This window comes from Alligator mississippiensis, chromosome 3 (genome assembly GCF_030867095.1).
Source record: "Alligator mississippiensis isolate rAllMis1 chromosome 3, rAllMis1, whole genome shotgun sequence".
NCBI lineage: Eukaryota > Metazoa > Chordata > Crocodylia > Alligatoridae > Alligator > Alligator mississippiensis.
In genome coordinates this window covers 199,183,169-199,203,869 of record NC_081826.1, presented here as the reverse complement: position 1 = coordinate 199,203,869, position 20,701 = coordinate 199,183,169, and the positions used below count along the sequence as shown (strand labels likewise).

The 20,701-nt window shown below is 36.9% G+C and overlaps 1 protein-coding gene across 2 annotated transcripts in view; it reads right to left on the bottom strand.

Moving 5' to 3' along the window:
* VPS13A (vacuolar protein sorting 13 homolog A) overlaps nt 1-20,701 on the bottom strand; it is a 177,331-nt gene that overhangs the window by 8,305 nt on the left and 148,325 nt on the right. Inside the window, exons 68-71 of one of the 2 annotated variants that reach the window (XM_059724803.1) lie at nt 19,963-20,077; nt 5,581-5,666; nt 4,809-4,932; nt 872-946 (exon numbers count right to left, since the gene is read on the bottom strand). In XM_059724803.1, coding sequence (XP_059580786.1) covers nt 872-946; nt 4,809-4,932; nt 5,581-5,666; nt 19,963-20,077 — 400 coding nt within the window. Of the gene's footprint in view, nt 1-871; nt 947-4,808; nt 4,933-5,580; nt 5,667-16,834; nt 17,431-19,962; nt 20,078-20,701 lie in introns of those variants that run through there. The other variant, XM_059724804.1, reaches the window with a different exon arrangement.

Here is a 20,701-nt window from a genome sequence, read left to right as displayed (position 1 = left end):
AGGGTGGCAGCTGGAGCTGCCAGGGTGCAGCTGGGACTTGCCCGCCCCAAGAGCGATTCCCGTGGCCCCTCCTGTCCCGCCTGGGGTCAGAGCCGGGAGCCCTGAGCCCCCAGGTAGTGGCTCCAGCCCCCTTCCCCCAGCCTGCATGCAGCCACTGCCACCATACCCCGCTCCCCCAGTCCAGCCAGAAACCTGTGCCTCAGGTAACCAGCTTACCAGCACCCCCAGCCATTCCCCACTCACGCTGGCTAACAGAGATTTTACTGTACCCGGTAAAATTGAGTGAACTGAAAAAGGGTATAAATCAGTAAAAAAATGAATAACTTCAATTAAAAAAAAAAAATCAGAATTTATTGATGAAAAAAAAAAAATCGGTAAAAACTGAAAATGTGGAACACTATGTATGAACGAGTATCTTAAGGCTTTTATTGATGTATTTTGATTTACTGTACAAATTAACAGACAACTATAGGTTTTTTTTACTTCTGTCCATAAGACCGTAACCTATTTAAACTGTGAATACTATAATACCTTATACACAAATGATAAGGGAAATTTCAGGTTTCAAAATATCCACTATAATGATGGAAGGGTGTTATCAAGTTTGTTTAGTTAACATCCACAAAACATTCTAGACATGAGTGTGTTATCTGAATGCTAAGTACATTTTAAGGGTATTTTAAGAGTCACTATTGTTTCAAACAGTAGATTTATACTCTAATTGGCAAACAGCACTTATCTCATGACTTGCTCTGAAAAACATAGAATTTGAATCTGTAGTCCTTAAGATATTTCCTGTCACTATAAATATGAAAAAATGAAGCATTTTTTCCTTAACAGGTCGACACTGATGTTAAAGTATTACATTTACCTTGGCATCCTCCGGTGTTCTAAAATTAATTATTTTTCCAAACTCTTTGGCATGAAATACAGATTTAACCCGTTCCTACAAAAGAAACAATTAATAAACTTAACTTTCAAACTTAGTGAATGAGAAAGTAGGTCTGAGCAACTGGAGTTCTAAGAGATGTACTATCCAATGCTCAATTTACCTATTGTGTGCACACAGTACTTCATAAGGTAATACGCCATAAGCTCAAACTTTCTACCACCAGTGTCCATATGACATACATATACCTTTAAAAAACTCCTTTTCTGCACTGAAGGCATAACAAACAATACCAACTGTGACCATTTCCTCTCAGTCACCTACAACAGCAAACTACTAGGAACGTGGGAATAGAGGACAAACCTTAAAACACACATACATCCTGTAGAACTCCAATTATGATGCAGGTAAGTAACCGTTCATTTTTCTTTGAGCAACAGCCTATATGCACAGTCCATTAATGTTAACTTGTAAGAAGTGGACCCAAGTAATGGAATGGGAATTTGGGAGTCTTCAGGAGAACAGATGAGACTCGCACAGCTTTGCCAAATGCATCATTTTAACTTGGATGTTCCAATTATAGTATACTGTCTTGTAAATGGACCCTGTCCAATTAGCTATTTTTCACTTGTCAGAAATAGACATGTTCTTTAGCAATCTCTGGGGAAATGAGCTCCAAGTGTGGTGGTCAGTTTCTATTTCAGTTACCACAAAGCTCACACAAGAAATCCAGTTTGATAGACTCTAGATAGGAAGCTGTTTTTCATTCTCTTGTAATGGAGACAAATAGTTTAGGTGATGCTCTGACTGTGGCAGGTGAATGTGTTGGTTCTAATGAAATACTGTGACTGTCTCTTAAAAGACTCTATAAACTAAAGCCAAGTAGGATTCTTAGTGTTCTGAATTACACAGAAAGACTGGAGAGATGCCAGTCTCATGTGCTCTTCCATCTCTTACTTGTCACTGAATCCTCAATGCTGTAGTTACGGTGAGCTTTGGTAAGAACTAAATGAGTTGAAGAATGATGTAAAGTACTGGGAAGAAGGCTTAGGTAATGATTTTATCTGGAAGTCCTCACACTATCTTCTCTGGCAATTTCTTGGTGGGTTTATCCTGTCTCTGTACAAAGGTAAAAAAAATGAAGGCTTAAGAATCAGTCAGAACTCAAACTTTTCAGGGGACAGCTACACTGGATCAGATAAAAGTCTCCTGGATTTGCTTAGATGTATTTGCTGCCATAAAAATCTTGAAAATGCCATGCTTTTGCAAAAGGTGCCATTTCCCAAGGAAATACAAACATCACTAGAGGTGCACCAATATATTGGTGCCATATCGGATCAGCGCCAATAAAAGGAAAATTAACATCATCAGCTGTCAGCTTTTTTGGCCAGTGTAGCTGATGTCACTGATAAATATAATATGCTTTTTCTCCGGGGCCCCTAGACACTATGTATATGCATGCAGCCGCGTGCATGCATGTGGCCAGGAATGCAGCGGGGCAGTGTGGAGAGCAGTGCCCTGTAAGAAGTTTGTGGAGGGAAAGAGGCACTGGGGAGAGAAAGGAGAGGGAGCAGATCAAGGCCCCCACTGTGAGAGGGGGAATGGGGCAGGGGCTGGGGGCGCTGCCCAGCCAAGGCAGTGAATGGGACCTGGGGCCAGGGCAGGATGGAGCAGTGGGTGGCTCATCCAGGGGGCACGGCAGGGGATGGGGACAGCTCCCCATATCTGCGCACACCCCCTGGGGGAGGCATGCCCCCCCCCCCCCCCCCCAATTTGTGCATGGGTTAGATGAAGGCTGCTCACTGTGGGCTCAGGGCTCTCCACTCTGCTGCCTTTTCCTTGGGAGCACCATGCGGGCTGCGTGTCTCCTGCCCACCTGGGGGGTGGTGAGTTATGCCCCCACTGCCAGGCAAGCAGGGGACACGCAGCTGACGCAGAGCCCTCAGGGCAAAGGCAGCAGAGCAGAGAGCCCTGAGTCCTTAGCAAGCAGTCCGCATCCACCCTCACCCTGCTCAATTTAAAAGCATCCCCACACTTAAAAATGGTGGTGGTGATGCTTGAACTAAATAAAGCTCATTCAACGAGCTTTAGTTCAAGCGCCCCCACCACCATTTTTATGCTGATACCCTAGACAAGCTGCCTGTGGCTGTCTCGCTCCCTGTCCCGGCCTCCGTTCACTGTCCTAGCTGGGCAGCACCCCCAAGCCCCTGCACCACTCCCTCCCTCACTGTGGGGGCGTAGATCTGCCCCCCCCTTCTGCCCTCTCCTGTGCCCCTTTCTTCCCCCAGATTTATCTGCAGGGAGCTGCTCTCCATGCTGCCTGGCTGCATTCCTGTAAACCAGTTATTGGATTGGTATCAGCCGATATGGCTGGTTAATAATTGGCTGTCGGTGTCGACAAAAAAAACCCTTTTTCAGTGCACTCCTAAACATCACCAGTTGGCTTCACTTCCTCCCATTTATTTCAGGGACTCAAGAAGCTTAACATCCTGGAGCACAGCATCTTATTTAGGTAAAGAAAAACAAACTGAAACATTTATAATGAAACTGTAAGCTGGCAATTAACTAACAGGATATCTAATTAATGTAAGAAGTAGGAACTGCTAAGCAGACAAACTATGATCTTCAAGCCACTTTGACTACAAACTAGGAAGCAATGAGAAGAACTGAATGATAGTTGGCATGGTCCATCTTCTTTATTTCCTAAATATCTCAAAGTCAACAGTCTCTGCATGCTATAGCCAAAAGATGCCAAAAATCTGAGCATATGGAGTACTTGTGCACCAACAGTAGAACATTCATAAAAGTTATTATTTGTAAAGCAAACAAGATCATAAAAAGCATCCTTCAACAGTAATCCTCAATGTATAGTCTACAAATTTAACTGTTTATAATATCTAAATTTGAGATGTTATTTTAATGCAAGAAAAGCCTTAATCAAACAGCTAACCCCCACACCCAATTTAACCGCTGCCTTCACATAAGGGCACAACTCTTCATACAAGCACTCGTATTCTGTGAACTCTGTTCTAGAATTAACAGTTCTTCTGAGACCATGATACTTTTTGCGGTGCATCCTATTAAGAGGTACTGAGCCCCAATGTCCCTTGAAATCCAACAGACGAAATCTATGGAAAGGTAATCTCTTTTTCCTGCTCCCAAGAGAGGATTCTAGACTCTTTATCAATCAAAGGGATAGGGAATTTAGAAAAGATATTTGAATTTTTCCAAGTGAAGCCCTGATCAGGGGAGACACCTTTGCCATTTGAATCTCGTGTCCTAAGGATTAATGAACACCCTCTCAGTAATGTTTCTAGAGGTGTGTCAGCTTATGGAAGTTGACTGGGAGATGGGATGGATGTTGGGTTAACTAGAGGCCACAACAGGCTGTTCATACTCTTTCCTCTATGAGCTGGAAGTAATTTTGTAAGGTAAGTAAGGTGCTTTTCTATAATTCTTGAAAGGGTATTTTAGCAGACTGGACACAACTTGCTTGTTCTGCACAGTGAGGCCCATCACCCTTGGAATGAAGGCAGCAAATAGAGAAAGAGAGAGCTGTAAGAGATCTGTTTAGGGTTTAAATTGTCCGGAGAGATGCTGTATTTAAATAAACCTTGTCCTCCAGGAAATAAGTATATGGATGGAAAAGGAGAAGAAAAGGGACTCACAGCTTACTGACTTTAAAGTCTAAGAAATTAAATACTCAGTTTTCCCAGCTCAGTCAGAGCAGAAGTTGGTTTGGACATGACAAACTGTCATGATAAGTCTTGGCCTGCTATAAATGCATCTCAGACTAGGAGAGAGTCCAGCAGCTAGAAATAAACTAATTTCTCATAAAAATATTTAAATTACTTAATGATTTTAATGATAACTAATAATGTTTTCATATTTTGTTCCACTAACCAAGCATCCATCATACCTTGGCTTCGATACGTAATCTTCTTCCATCAACAATGAATGGCTCTTTGGTAAACTCATCATAAGTATACTGCCACTCACATGTCAGCTGTCCAAATGTTCCTTTCGTCACAAACAAAACACCACTAGCAAAAATAAAGTACGACAAATAATTAAAAAAAAAATCTATATAGAAAAAAATTAACCTTAGTTTTTCAAGAAATTAGGATCTAAAAGCTGGATGCAGTGAAGCTGTTTATTATTTCAAGTAGTTTCCCTCAAGCTATCTGCAATATACATAAGGCATAATTTTGAAGAAGACCAAGTTCTTCAGTTTCATGTACTTATTTATAACACAAACCGTCTTCTATGATAAACCTGGAACTTTATGCCTCTAAAAAACAAACTCTTCTGTATTATTCTTTTTCCTGCAATATGCTGTATAACTGTTAATTCCTGAGTCCACACACAGCTGCCCTGATTTCAGTCTGATAAAATGCCCATCTCTCTCTCAGCTATAGAAAATACGAAATCAAACACATCTTCCTCCCCTGGATTACAGAGAATAGAGAAACTATATAAAGGCAGTAATTCTGTGCCAGACAGAACAACGAATAAGGTAAGTAACAGGATGCTAAATTCATTTTGTCCATATTGGATGTACACATATTCATATCCACACACATGCCAACACTTACTTAACCATGGAATAAGTACAGTTGCTTATCCTATTAACAATAATTAAAGTTGCAATGGTTTATTAGTACATTTTATTGAAAGATGAAAATCTTTACCTTTTTGTTACCATTAACAAATCTGTGTTATTCACCATTGCATGTGCAATATATCTGAGCTTTGCAAATCTTCCATTTTCAATTTTCTAAGAGAAAGAGAAAAAAAAAGTTCTGTTGCTTCCCATATATTAACTGATATATTTTTTAAATTTTGTCTACTCAAAACTTATCTAAATCATGTTCATTTTAACCAAGCACATCATCCAACCTTTTTCATAAGCAGAATAAAACTACTCACAACACAAAAGAAACAAATCAGAATACAGCTAACAGGGTTATGACACCTTATCTATGCCATAAAGACTTGATCTTTAGAAAATTTTATGTGAAGTTAATTGACTGTTGTTAATACAGTAACTCAAATAAATCTGAGTTTTCCTTGACATTAATGATGAATGGCTTGGCAAGAGCTAAAATAAATCAAAATATAATTCTAAACTCAAATTTCTTCATATTTACAGTACATTCCAATCTGGGTAGATCAATACAACTGAAATTCTTATCAAGAAATAGGTTTAAAATAACTAAATCAGGAGGACTCTGCTTCCCATCTTTAATTAGGACCAACCTAATTACCTTAACACATTTGAATCATTGTTTCATTTAAGAGTTCTGGAGCTTCTAAATATTAAAACTGTATCTATAGAATGTATTTTAAATTCTAAATATTTAATATTTAGCGTATTCTACATAGACAATACTCTAAATATTTAAATCTTATAATTAAAAATGACATTTATAGAATGAGCTGTACGGTCAAACATGGCCTAGTTATTGTAGGTCATGTGATGGACAGTATGTTTCTATCTCATTTATTCAATTTCCAAACTTCTTTATAATAGATTCTGCAAATACTATAGATGTATCTTTTCATTATTCACAAGTTAATTTTAATTAAATTAGTTACTATCAGACTCTTCAATTCCAAGTGTTGAGACCCTCTAATCCTAGTTTTACTTAACAGACATAGGAGTTTCAGTGAAATTAGAAATTATATAGAATTCAGAAACAGGTTTCTCTTTCAGCTTCAATTCTTACACAGCTCCTTTACTTGTGATGACTCTTGATAGTTCAAGAGCATTCTAACGTATATCCTAAGACATTTCCTTTAATCTGGATCCTGTTATGCTGAGAAGAGGACAGAAGCCATTTCTCTTTCATCAATTAACACATTGTAAATACATAAGAAAGTCCTGCATATTTTAGTTAATAGCTTTATTTTCCATAAACTAAAAAAAGACCAAACTCCTTAACTACAAATAAACAGAGCTTGAAATAAGAGACCTGGTATTTAAGCTTCCAAAAACCTGCATGCCTCATAACTCAGTTCTCTCTTAAATTACCACTAACTATTGGTTATCAATCATTGTACACATTAATACAATAAAAAAGTCATTCTCAAATGATACCAGCAAATTCTATTACAAGCTAACAGAAGTGAACTCTGCGTGACCTAAGGATTTTACTCTTTGCTATATGATAGTTTTGTACAGAAAAAAAAGGCAATGTAACAAGACAAAAAAAAAACCCACACAATGGCATTATATCAGTGTATAAGCACTACTACAGTTTAGGTTAAGAAGCTCTTTCTGTTTATAGTTTGACTCTTTCTAAGCAAGTGCTCTAACATCTGCACAATTAGTCAGATTGCCTTGAAATTTGTTCATGAAGGTATAGGGTATGAACAGCGATCCAAATGTAGGATCATTTAAACAAGAGGTGCCCCAAATACAGCCTTCAAATTACAAAGAAGCCAAATGAAACCAAACCAACCTTCCCCATAATATTTTCATAAGTTTCTTTTGCACAGGCTTGAAACTCATATCATTGACTCTTTTGTCCCCACTAAAAACTCAGCTATTCCCGTAACAGGATGTAACCTAGCATGTGCCGACTGATATCTTAACTCTTCCTTCGTTAATGTTCAGGGTTTTGAGTTTCACTAAACTCAAAATTCTGGAGAAGGAAACATCCCAAAACAGCCTCAAATCTGCATTAATTTATCTATGATATGTAAATCAAATGTTAAGAACCTTTGGGTTCCATTAAAGCACTAGTTTTATTACACTGGTTTAGAATTTTAGTGAATAACAACATCACTATCAAATCTCGCTAGAAAAATACAAATAAAAGGGATGTAATGTTTGCTTGTTCCTGTTACAGTTTCCAGTTTCCTGTACAAAATACCAGTTATTTTATTCAGCTACTCTCCATACCCTCAACTAAGGACTGGACACAAAGCAAAAATTAAAATATACCTTAGATTAAGAAAATAAAATAACGATCCCTTTTAGTCAAAAATTCTCTCTCTGGTGGAACCTTGGTCCACAGAAGTGAATGGCAGAACTCCTACAGACCTTTTTGGGGACAGAATTTTATCCTTATGTTCGTAATTCTATTTTTCCCCAAATGAAACTGAATTATTCATGTATAAAGATTTGAACTTTCATATTTTAGTCTACAGTATAGCAGCATTGCTCAAGGAACCACTTTTATAAACTTGTTAGAAAAAACATAGTTCTGTACTAATTTACTGGTGAGAATGCCATATTTAAACACTAAGGACCAATGGTTAATTTACATAAATGCATATATACATACATACCTCTAAGAACAAAAATACTTAAAACCACTAACTATTCATACTGATTCAAACCTATTCTAAATGATTCTACCAATAAAAAGTGGAACAAACTATTAGCAGAGCAAGTCTAGTAAAATTAATCAAATTGAATCTATTGAATGATGTGATAAATATTTAAAGGTCCATTTTACATTATTCAGCTAAAAGTAGACTATGAGTTTCCTATGAACCAATTAACCATGATCAAATACATTTTCAGTGGTGAAAGGTTCAGAACAGTCAGTGATGATTTCTTTAAAGATAAAGAATGGTTGCAGACCAAAACTAGAAACAGTAGGTTTTTAAAATATTATGTAAACACCTAATATTCCAGGAAAATAAATTCTCTGTAAATATTTTACAGAGAAATTCTCTGTAAAGGTTTTATTACCCCATTCATTTTAGCAAATGTTTAAGTGTTCACCAAACTGATGTAAAAGACAGACTAAATTATCTTTGAAACAACCCTCAGAACAAGTAGGCACACAAACCAAATCCATAACCTCCACATGCAGTGCAGTAGACAGTTTGGATAAGCAGAATATACACATTTCCTGGAAAGGTTTGAGAGGTTTTACCATATTTTCCGCATTTGGAGAGCCATTAAACAAATCACACCTATTGCCACCCAGTGCATCTGCGCATGCAGTTTCTGGCAGGACAATATATACGGTGTCTCAGCTGGATAATTAAAAATATGCATATTCACCCCAACACATCTGTCTCCATTGTTTTGGAGAACATGAAACCCTTCCATAGATTTGGAAGCTGCACACAATGGAAAGATAACACTGAATGTACATTCCCACTTTATGATTCTGCTATAATGCACTGCTTTCCTGGAAATTGCAAATGGCATGCAAGATGTTCAAACAAAATGATGTTTAAAGATTTCAAAGGTAAAAGGGTAATTTTTAACTGCGGTAAAATGTAACAACAAGCTTAAAAAAGACTGCAAAACATTAAAACAACAATCATAAATGTTATGTCGTATTTTCTTCAAATGTAGCTGAAAAAGCATGCTAACTGAATGAAATGGCAAGTACTATACCAGACAATTTTCTGTTGGCCACTTTCCATTGTCACTCATCACTAACAGGTTAATGCTCCCAGTTATTGAACCTGAAGGGAGAAGCCATATTGTTGCTGGAGATTCCAAAAATAAAACCTGCCCTTCAATGGACAGATCCAGGAGGGAGGAGCAGCCACCCCTGTTGGTGGTTGCACTTAGAGAGGTACTGAAGCTCACCAGCACGTCAGAAGTTCTTACTGGAGTTCCATACATGCCGGGAGCTTTCTGATATCACCAGCTGAGCACCTCCTAGAGTTTCTGCTTTTGCATGGCTCCGAAGCCCAGGATGCAAGTACCACAGCCATTTGCCCTCCTCCTTGCTGAATTCAATGGCAGAGGAAAAAAGGGGAATCAAGTGGCCTTAGGTCATGGTGCTCTGGCCCTCACTGAATATGCTCCAGGAACTGCACAGCACAGCCAAAGGAGGGTGCCATCACACTGCTGCATCCCCTTAGGTGCATCCTCTATCCTTCAGCTCAGACCAGCAGAAGAGATGTTCAGAAGTTCCATAAATTCTCTACCAATCCATTTTTAGCATTAAGACAACCTGACTTCATATAAATAAATAAATAATCTTAATGTAATTATATGTTCAAGTCTGCCTTTAGAATATTTTCACATTATTAACTGTATCCCAATCACGGGGAGGATTGAAGAAGGAAAGAAAGTGCTAAAAGAAAAAAACCCATCAGGTAACAAGCATCTCACTGCTGCAAAGCATGCTCTCCTAATTCATCATAAATGAGAACTAGAGAGCAGTGATTCATAAAAGCAGGAGTGAGGATAAGAATTAGAAGTTCCTGAGCAAAAGCTTGTGCTACAGCTTTGTACACAGGGCGAAAAAACAACTTTGTAACTTAAAGAATTCTTTGGGAACCAACTAGAAACCTTCCTACTGAAGGATGCCTTTGCAAAGTGATTTCATTCTTCTGTAAATAGTCCTCTAATGAGGTTCATGCCTTAGATGAGGTGCATTTTCCCCCATGGTGGCATTAGACTGCCTGACTCCTTTACAAACAGATTCCCAGGTGCCTAGCACGACTTCTGGTTTGGAATTTTAATAAATTGCTTTCAGTAATATTGAGTGCTTAGGGCCCTGGCATTTTTGACATCAAGGGAGACTAAGTAAAATTGGTATGTGTACTCCACCAGGAATGATAAATTTATGGCACAACTATCCAGTATGGTACTAAGGATAAAAACAAAATGACAGCAGAACACTTTCCCAAGACCTGTGATGAGGATTCCCCTTGGAGAATGGGAAGAAGCATCTGGAACGGTAAGACTTTTCTCTTCCTTCTCCATAACAGCAACAGTGTGGTTCTTATCTCAATAAGGGAAAGCTAACTTGCAACTCTTTATTTTCAGGGAAATGGAAAGTAGTAAGGTGAGGCACCAGCTCGTCTCTTCTACTGTTCTGATTTTTGACACCTGATAACATTGGATGGAGAATCTAAAATGCCTGCCTAAACACCCCAACTAGAGCTGTTAGCTCCATTTCAGTGGTACTTGGCTACAGTATTTCATTCAACTATCCTGGACTAAAGCTTTAGTATAACTGAAAAAAATCAGAACTTTGTGTTTATTATTACTATTGGATTACAGTAACATCCAGAACCTCATTGGTCACTGCAAGGCACAGTACAAACTAAGAATCAGAGAACTTCCACTAGAAATAAAGTTCAAATGTCTATGAATGGAACTTTCAGATTGAGTTTTGCCTGGACACCGAAAGGTATCGATTAATTTAATGGTGAATTGCTGAACAGCATTCCTTGTCCAATGTCTAGGATATTAGCTGTAGGTTACTCAAGTCTGATTGAAGAGAACTAGCCTCCAAGTGCATTGGTGTTTTCTGCAGTTTCCTTGGGTATCTGAAGTGCCTACTGGACCAGCACAGGAGTAGAAAAAGAATGAGAGTTCCTTCTTTCTGTATCCTTTAAGTAAAATGTATTGATAAGCAGCAGAAACTTCTTTGCCCAGGACATTATTTCTATTTCCAGGTTTTAAACTGTGGTTAACTTCATATATACATTTCTAATGGGAAATAAAAGAAACTTCCCCTGTGACCTGTGCTGAGGTTTTCTGCACCTCCTTCTGAAGTAACTGGTGTTGGCTTCCATTGTAGACAAGGTACTGAACTAAAAGGACAAATGTCCCGAGTCTGCATGTCCATGGCCACCAATATGGCTGTCAATGAGAAATCTATTCTCTCTGTTCTTTAAGGGTCACTTCCATTGGAAGCATACAAAGTTATATATTGAATTAGATGTTAACTTTTTTTTTTTTTGCATTTATTTTCAGGTGTGATTAAGGAATGAAATGTTATTTTGCTTTGGGGCATTGAGGAGAGGTTGCCTGTTTTCAGGAAGAAATGCTGTGGGACAATTTTAAGAACCACCCTGCAAGGAGTTTATTTGATGTATGGTACCCACTATGCTAGCCACTGGAAATAACTGCCTATGGAAGAGCTATGCCAGGAAATGAATAATTTAAGAGATTCTGGATCTTTTTAAATGTTTGCTAAGGTGGTACAATTATAGCCAGGTCATACCACTCAGTCCTCTCCATTATTTTCAGAAGATTTTTGATTTTGAACAATCTGTTGGAATAAATCTTTCCCAGCAGGTTGGACATCATGAATTAGGGTTTTTTTTGATACCAGGACAATTGGCATATTATTTGTGAGTGGAGATACCTGTGTAAATGGTGTCCAGGGCCTTGCTATGACTACACACAGATCCTCCTTATGATGCTAGGTATGGAGAATACAGAAATGTAGTTAGCTATGTTAGTACAAAGTCAGGTAGAAGGCAGGGTAGATTTGCTCTCTGTGTATGTATGCTTGTGTAGAGAACAAGATTCTGTGAGCTCACTTAATCAGATGTTCAGAAAGGATGTACAGAAAGCAGAACATAAGAAGAGAAATGAGAATATAAGATGGAAAGGGAGAGGAAGGGGGAGAAGGAAAAAGAGAAGCAGTGTTGAGAGAAACAAATAAACAAGCAGTAATCCCATAGGAACAAGGGGTGCATCTGCATGTGCCCTCTACTGCAGAGCTAATTAGTCAACTCCACAGTAAAGTGTCAGAGTCTACACATATGTAGACAGTGACCAGGGCACGTGGAATAATTTTTCAAAGACTCATACACAGATCTTCATCTTATGTTTGCCATACTGAAGATTTTTGGTGGTTTGCAAAAAAAAATAGAGGAGCTCAAGGTTTTCTTGAAAATGTCTGTTCCAGATTTTAACTCTGCCTGGGGAACAGTCTCTTCTTGAATATTCATGGTGTTGGAAGTGACCAATAGATTGCTATGCTGACTTTCATAATGACATGCTGAGCTACTGATTTCTTCATTTTTCTGGAAGAGATGGATCCTTACATGGTATTTGAATGACAAAATCTTTCAATGAATGTTTAGTATTCATGGATGTGACATTACTTCTTTATGCCCATTAACTTTTGTTCTTGCAACAAGTCACATGAAGGATTCAAACCGAGTCAAATGTCTGATGCTTTGAAATTTGTATTTAGTATCTCCTTCATTTGTGTAGTCTACAAGACCTTCTGAAAATGTGACCAGGTCTTTCATTAGTGGGGCTACTGCTACACCATCCTTATTTCCCCAAAGTCCTTTGTGATGTTATATAACGTTTTGGTGTTGCAAGTGCAGAACCTTTCCCTAGGTATATACACTGAAGGAAAATGGCATGACATTTGGAAATCCTGCACTTAAAGAGGAGTATAGGTAACAAACGCTTTAGTTATGGGAACAGCCTCCAAATGTCCCAGGGGAACTAAAAGAACACAGGCCTGTTGTTCCAAGTTGGCTAGCAGATAATATTCATGGATTTACTGTGTAAAACAAGAGTTATTTCAAACATATAAAGAGATTTCTGACTTACCCCCTGTAGTTTCACAATAGTGTTTCTGTTGTAGTAATAAGTGTATCTGAAATGTTCCTTGTGTTTTAACATGGAGCCAGCATGAGGACATTCTGAGCTCCTTTCCATGATAGGGCAAACTTCCATGAGCCCGCCTGCCACTATGCAGAAGCCTGAGGCAGGACTTCACAGAAGTAACAGAATTCTCTTTATGCTTAGATATAGTAGAAGGGATGGAGGAAGGGGAATGAAGTGGATACAGAGCCCTTCTGGGAAACAACCTTTCATTGCCCTTCTGGCAAACACTCTTAAAGAGTGGGAAGGAAAATGGAAAAAAGGGTTAATCCCTTATTTTACACAGCCTTGTTACGAAGCATAGAGAACAGGATGTTTGTTCTTGCCTTTTTGGAACTCAGGGTTTCTGAAAGTTGCATGACTTACTGAAACATGGGATTTCTCCCCTTGAGAATGTTTGTGCCCATGGTCAAACACGCTCTACACACCTAATTTGAAGCCCCAGCTCAAGTGTCACTAGATTAAGATTGTATGGCACCCCTGACCTTTTCCTGTCCTTGGAAGGATGTGGGTTGACAGCATCTGACAGCAGGTCAGTGGCTTTTGACAACAGGGCACTGCTTACCCCATATATACATCCTGAAAACCTTTCCAGCCCTTGGCATTGGCCTGATGCCTGCAGGACATCTCTGCTGCTTCAAGGCCATGCAGAGGAACTTGAGAGATACTGTATGGCGGGGGGGGGGGGGGGGGGGGGGGGGGCGGCGTGTCTGGAATCTAAAAGAAGGTTTACAGCCCCAATGAAAAGTTCTCACCTCTGGGAGAGAAGTGCTAGAAGATTAAATTAAGTCACCAGGGCCCAAAAACAAATTAAGTAGTAAATAAAATGAGTGAGCCAATCTGAACTGCAAATTGGTTTCACTGCTACTGAAAGAAAAATCTAGTGGCCTAAGTAAAGATCTTCACTTTCAGTTCTCGGATCTTCAGCAACAATAGTGGACTACTTACAAATTCCTCAAGTGGAGGTACCGTACATTAGTGAAGAATGGAGAGAGAAGACATGCAGCAGAAAATTAAAACAGGCTATTACAATATATTATACAAATTGATAAAATGCACTAGTTACACTCCAATAATGGTTTATGTAGCTTATTATTTAAAAAAATATACATGCTCACAGTGCAAAGAATCAGTCTTTTGAAACCCCTGAAAATTTCTGATGACATTACTTCAAATGAAAGACATATATTAGTCGAGTCCTAGCACTGCCTCTGACCCAAATATATCTGTAGACATAGATCTAGATCTAGGCAGTGTGTGGGGGTGGCTGCTGCCTCTATCCATCACCCCACACTGCCTACATCTAGATGTGTGTATATAGACACACACAACTAGATCTCTCTCCCCCCCGCCTCCCTGCCCCCCCCATATATATATAGATGCTGCTGACATTTCTTCCGATAACGGCATGGGGATTGCAACTGCCGCTGAATGTCCCCCGCCACTAAAGCACCACATTAAATGCGTCTGTGGGCGGGATTCAGCCTGCAGGATGGTGACTCCCAATTTATACTGATCACAGGTTTACTTCCATGCCTTCAGCAAAAAAGTTATTTGTGATGAGGCAAATCACACTCTCACACACATTTGCATGCACGCACAGACTTCTTTCCCCATGTACAATAAAAATGCTTTAAAAAGTGCAGTGATAGTTAGAATAATGACACTAAAAACAGCACAACTGTAAGCAAATGATCTTCTACTCTATGTAATTATGTCCATTTACAACCAGAATATTTTCCCCAATCTTTAATTTAAATAGGAAAAACACTTTACTTTTAGGTCCAAGGACAATTTCAGAGTTGGACCATTATGCTTGTAAGATGGCCTAGCATAATACAAATTTAACTGAATCATCAGTCACCTGGAACCAGCCATGCAATTTTTACAGAACTACTCTGTATGGTCAAATTGAAAGCGACTACATTTCCATTTATTTAAAGTTATCCCAGTTTTTGTTATGAAACTTAAATTCGCTAGGTTGAAGGTTGACAGATGGCTTACTACAGAGAAAAGAGGAAACTGGAGTGAATACAAATATTGGTGTAATGAAACCAACTATACATATTAAAATGGAAAAGAAAAAGTCAGATATTTGATTTGAAGTTATTGCTTAATAGCACTGACTGTAATATAACATACTGGTAACCTTTTCAGAAAGATTAATTTAAAACTGTTTTTCAGGATTAAAGAATGCCTACTTGTCTCACTACGTATTCAATTAAATATATCATTGTATCATTTTAAATGGATGTCTAACATATGCCTATACTTCTTTCTTCACTATCTTAAGGAAGTAAATGCAATATATGCTCCAACTGATTTCACAGGACTTGCCTTAAGAATTCCAGTATCAAAACTAATCAGAGGTGCAAAGCACATTATATCTTTTGCACCATCTAAAATGAGCTCTTACGTCAAATTTCCTTAACCTTTTATCTAGAATTCAATGTTCATCCCTTTGCTCACTGCACAAGACTGAATACTGTGCAGCAACTTTTAAATGCAAAGTAATTGTCAATGACAGGAAAAAAGCCCCACCAGGTTATTTAATTCTTCCTTCTACATTTATGCAACTGATAGGAATAACTACTATTGTTCAATATGATAAGGTTTAAATTGGCACTAATGATGAGGTTCTTTTTGTTTTAAAGCACAGTCATTCTGCCAATATTTAACAAACCAGCTAAGTTATTATATAAAAAATACTAATAAAGCATACTCTAGAAACTCTTTACAATACAACTAAATTTAGTAGCATAAAACAACTAGGAAAAAAGTTCAGGTCAACTTATAAGTATAGAAATGTAAATAAAGCACTTAATTTTAAAAAAAGAAAGCGGTTATACTAACGCATCAAAATTTCCAATAAAATGCTGAGAAAGTTTTATCAATGTTCTTCCATTTCTTCTAACTTGTTCAGAAATACCTTAAAGTTTTTCCATGTTACTATACAGAAAAGTGATGAGACTGATAAGACCAGTGGCATTTTCCCAAGATGTCAGTGCATTCTTACAACATTATATTTATATTCATTTAAGGAATATATATTCCTTAAATGAATATAAATATAAATTTAACTATATAAATATAAATGCACACTGATTCATTTATAGTATATGAAAAACAAAAAATGTCAGGTAAGAATTTAGGACTAAGGTCCCTGCTATGTTACATATGTTACACAATTAACTGGTTACACTCGCAGTAAATTTAGACTGGCCACATATGCAAAGTAATTGTCACACCATAAAAATATCCATCTAGCTACAAAAAGAGCCAGTCAGCTACAAAGTTAGTGCTTGAAAATGTGTAACAACTCTATAGCTGGGTTCTATCAAGTTTTAATTTGAATGTGTAACTGGGCTCTTGGATAATCAACATTTTCTTCACTTTAAGATTCTAAAAAGGCAAAAACTTAAAGTAATATTTAAAAATGAAATACACTGAAGTTGCAATGAATGAAAATAATAAAGAATGATTAATTTTTTTAAAGATTTTTTTAGATTTATCCTTTCTAGGATAATCATGAAGATATAACAAAATGTAGTTCTGGAAATATGAGCTACGATGTTGGAACAGAACAGATGAATCCATTTTTAGATATATTTTTAGACATTTATTGTTATCAAAAGAAAGGAAGACAAAATAGATTTGAAATATCAAATAAATAGAATATAAAATATTCAAGAGCATTTTTAATATCAATAAGTACGGTACAACTGAGTAAGATTACACTGAACACATTTATAAGAGGCTAACAAATGGTGATCTAAATTAAATAGAAAATGCTTATGAAAATGAAAAACATTATTTAAATAAACCTTATAGAAATTTATCTGGAAAAAAACTAGACACACAATAGTAAACTAGAATTTGATGCAATTTACTACCATTTTACTGTAATAAGGTTTAATCTAGAACATACTTCCTGTGCTTAACTTTTGCCACTATGCATCTTCTTTGCCTACAGTTTTGTACAATTTTAAGATAAGGTTTAAAACAGTCAATTTATACTTGTATAGCAATTATAGTAGTAGCAACATTTAGTATTGTAAATAAGTTGTCCAGCTAATGTGACAAAGAATATATGCATTTGTAACAGTAAATATTATTCTAACTCATCATCATCATCATCATCACTACTACTACTACTGTGAGTGACAGTCCATTTCCTGTAGGCCTGTCTTTTCTGCAAGCATGATAAAGGAAGAAAAAAAAAAAGCAGAAGTATTAGTTTAAGCTCACAGGTTAGTTTAACAAGAAAAAAAGCAAAAAATGATTCTCAAATGGCTTCTGAATTGACAATACAACAGGAGTATTCCAGTACAGTTATGACCCTGACAATGAGAGGGGCAAGATTGTTTAGATGAAATAGGACATTTTTACAGGAACAACTTGTACATTTGGGAAAGAGAGGAGGCAAGTTTTTGAGGTTAAGTTGTCCTTCATCAAGTCTCACAATGATGCTTGAAGCCTTGTCTTCTCTCTTTCTCAACTACCTAAGTTGTCTTCTTCATATCTCTGGACTACCAAAGCTAGAACACTATTAACACCTGGCAACAATGTATGAAATCACTGACATTTTTTCAGCTTGTTCCATACAAGCAGACTGCTACATTCAATGCCTTCAGCAGGGCTATGGCTAAACACAAGACAACAACCTTAAGATCACTGCATTTCTCTAATCATTCTGCTGTTGTCAGCTGACGTCCAAAACCATCTTAAGTAGTAAATTAATGTTTAATAAAAGAAACATACTGATTGGACAAAAATCTTGTATATTTTTAAAAGAAGATTTTTGTCTAATCTGTATGAACTTTATTTTACCAATAAAATCAGAAAATATGACGAGAGAAAGAATTATTTCATAAGGAACTTTTATTATTTTAGCCACATGAAATACTTTGGACTTTGTAACTTATGTTATACAGGAAGGCTCTCCTGTTCCCAAACAAAACAAAATACTTTTAAGAACTTAATGAATTAAAGGTTGTAGAATTTAAAAAATTGGGTTCTTGTCTCCTGGGAAAAACAGTGACTAGTATATACAGAAAACATGTTTGAAAAAAAAAAATTAATAGTCTACCACGAAGCTGAACTCTAAATGTAACATTCCTGTTCCCAGAGGACTAACAATATGAATAACTTCTATTCCTGCTTGAAGTCTTCAAAATTATTTTTAAAAAAATCCATAAAAACCCCCTGAAAGTTACGATTTACAAGTTCATTTTTTTTTCAAATTGCTGCTGATGATGCTAGGATGGCAGTGGCAGGTTTTATTACTATGTCATCTTTAGAAAATGGCACTCTACGAATCTAGAGAGCATAAAAAGTAAAACTGCACATTTTGAATCAGTCTATCCATCAGCCATTGGCTGTAGCCTGTCCCCAAAGTTCTTCACAAGTAACTCAAACACTTGAAAATTTAAGACTGAGCATAAACAACAGAAATTTACACAAATTTATGTAAATGGTATTGGACTTATAGCCTTGTCAGAATTCTACTTTACTACTACTATTGGAAATTCCAAGCAAAGGAAAGTCCCTTGAAAAATCAACTCAGAAGAAAGAGGAAGATTAGTGATGACTTGAGACCTAGTTCAGAAATAGCAGATTTTAACTCTGCCAATTAAGGGTACACTGCCTTTTAGTTCATTTTGTAAGACAACAGCACAGGAAATTCAGCTGAATCATGAGACAGAGAAGGAGAATCATAGCTCATATAGGATTTTCATTATAGGTTATATTAGAACTCTTCAGGACAATGAGAACTCAGGGCATTTATACATGTGCTCCAGGGGTGGGGATGTTTTAATTAGAGTGGCGCTCTAATTAAAGCACACAGAGCATGTCGTGTATCCCCATGTTTCAAAATGGCGGGGGGGAGGGAGGGGCTTGACCTAAAGCGCGTTGGATGAGAAATGACCAGAGTCTAATTTCATGTTTCACACTCTGGTATCTCTTAGAACTTGGTCTAAATGAATCAAAGCCTCCAGCCAGACAAAGGCTTTTTCAATGTGTTGAAATTACTTTTCCATCCACCACACTTTAGGAAGTCACTAAATTCTTTGTAATTCATCTCCAGATCTGAGTTACTCTGGCAAACTGTCCAAGTAGCTCAAGTGGAATCTCTTAATATAAAGCTTTAAGTCTCCTATCTACCATCGTTGGTTGGCTCAATTTAATAGTGGTGCAGCCAGTTCTGTCATTTCCCACTGATGGATATGTTTAAATGCAGCTTCACTTCTAAGGAAAGAAAAACTGATGTTTGGAAATTTTTACCTAATTAATGAACTGGCTTACAGTCCAAATGCTTTAACTGATTTTAACATTATGATGAACTTCCAAAAATAATGATTATTAGTAATATTTTAAATTATTACAATATGATTTTTAATTTTTTAAAGTTAAATGGTTCAGTTTCCTTTCTACAGTGACTGAAGTCTAGATTTTTTTAAAGCCTAACAGTTAAAAAAATTTAAGTACTTTCACAACTGATGCAGTATGACAAAATCCCAGATACTGCAAAAACATTACTTTGACATTCTGAATTAATAAGCACAGTAGTTACAGTAGAATTTAAACAATTTAAATTAAAATGTATCCAAGTGTGCATAAAAATGTATTAAAGGGAGACTATTTTTGCCTATCAAAACATAAAAATAAAAATGTATATAAATCTTTTCATTCAATTCATTTATAGCAGATCATATTTCTTCACCTGTAACATTTGACTTCCGGTCCCATCCCTTAATCTGTAAGGCCTAATAACTCCATCCTCACCAAAGAAACGAGGTGGACGCAGACTTGTCACATCATCAGAAGAATCTGTAACTCTGAAAAGGCACAAATTCAGAACAGTTTACATGTAGTAGGGATAATGATATACATTTAAAATATCTTTTCCTGTGGTGCTGGCCAGGGACCAGGCTTAATTTGCTTGAAAATCTAGTATGTGCAAACACTGATGTGACACTCCAAAATAAACAAGTTTAAATTTTATAAACCTATTTAATTTAATGAGGATTAAACACCGTGACATGTACAGGTACCCTTACTGAATGTTTGCTGGTACACAAGATGACATTTATTTCAAAGGAGAACTTAGTGCAGAATATGATTATATGACTAGGTAAATGTGTACATAATTTCTTAATTTAAAAAACTTCCCCATTTAAAAAAAAGAGCCCTAAGCTGTATAAATCTTCTTAACTTCTTTGATGTTTTTCCTCCATCTGTATTTCATAATCACCACAAAGACACTGTAAAGGACAGAACACGATCCAGAATGGGCACGAGGTAAAAGAACTAATAGTCTAAATCCTGAACAGCAATAAGAGAATCAACTTATACCTTTAGTCAACATGAGCAATTTAATGACCTCTTAAAATATTTTCTATTTTTTTTAATCTGCTGTAGTGCAAAAGTAACTTCTATTCAGTTACATACAAGACATGATA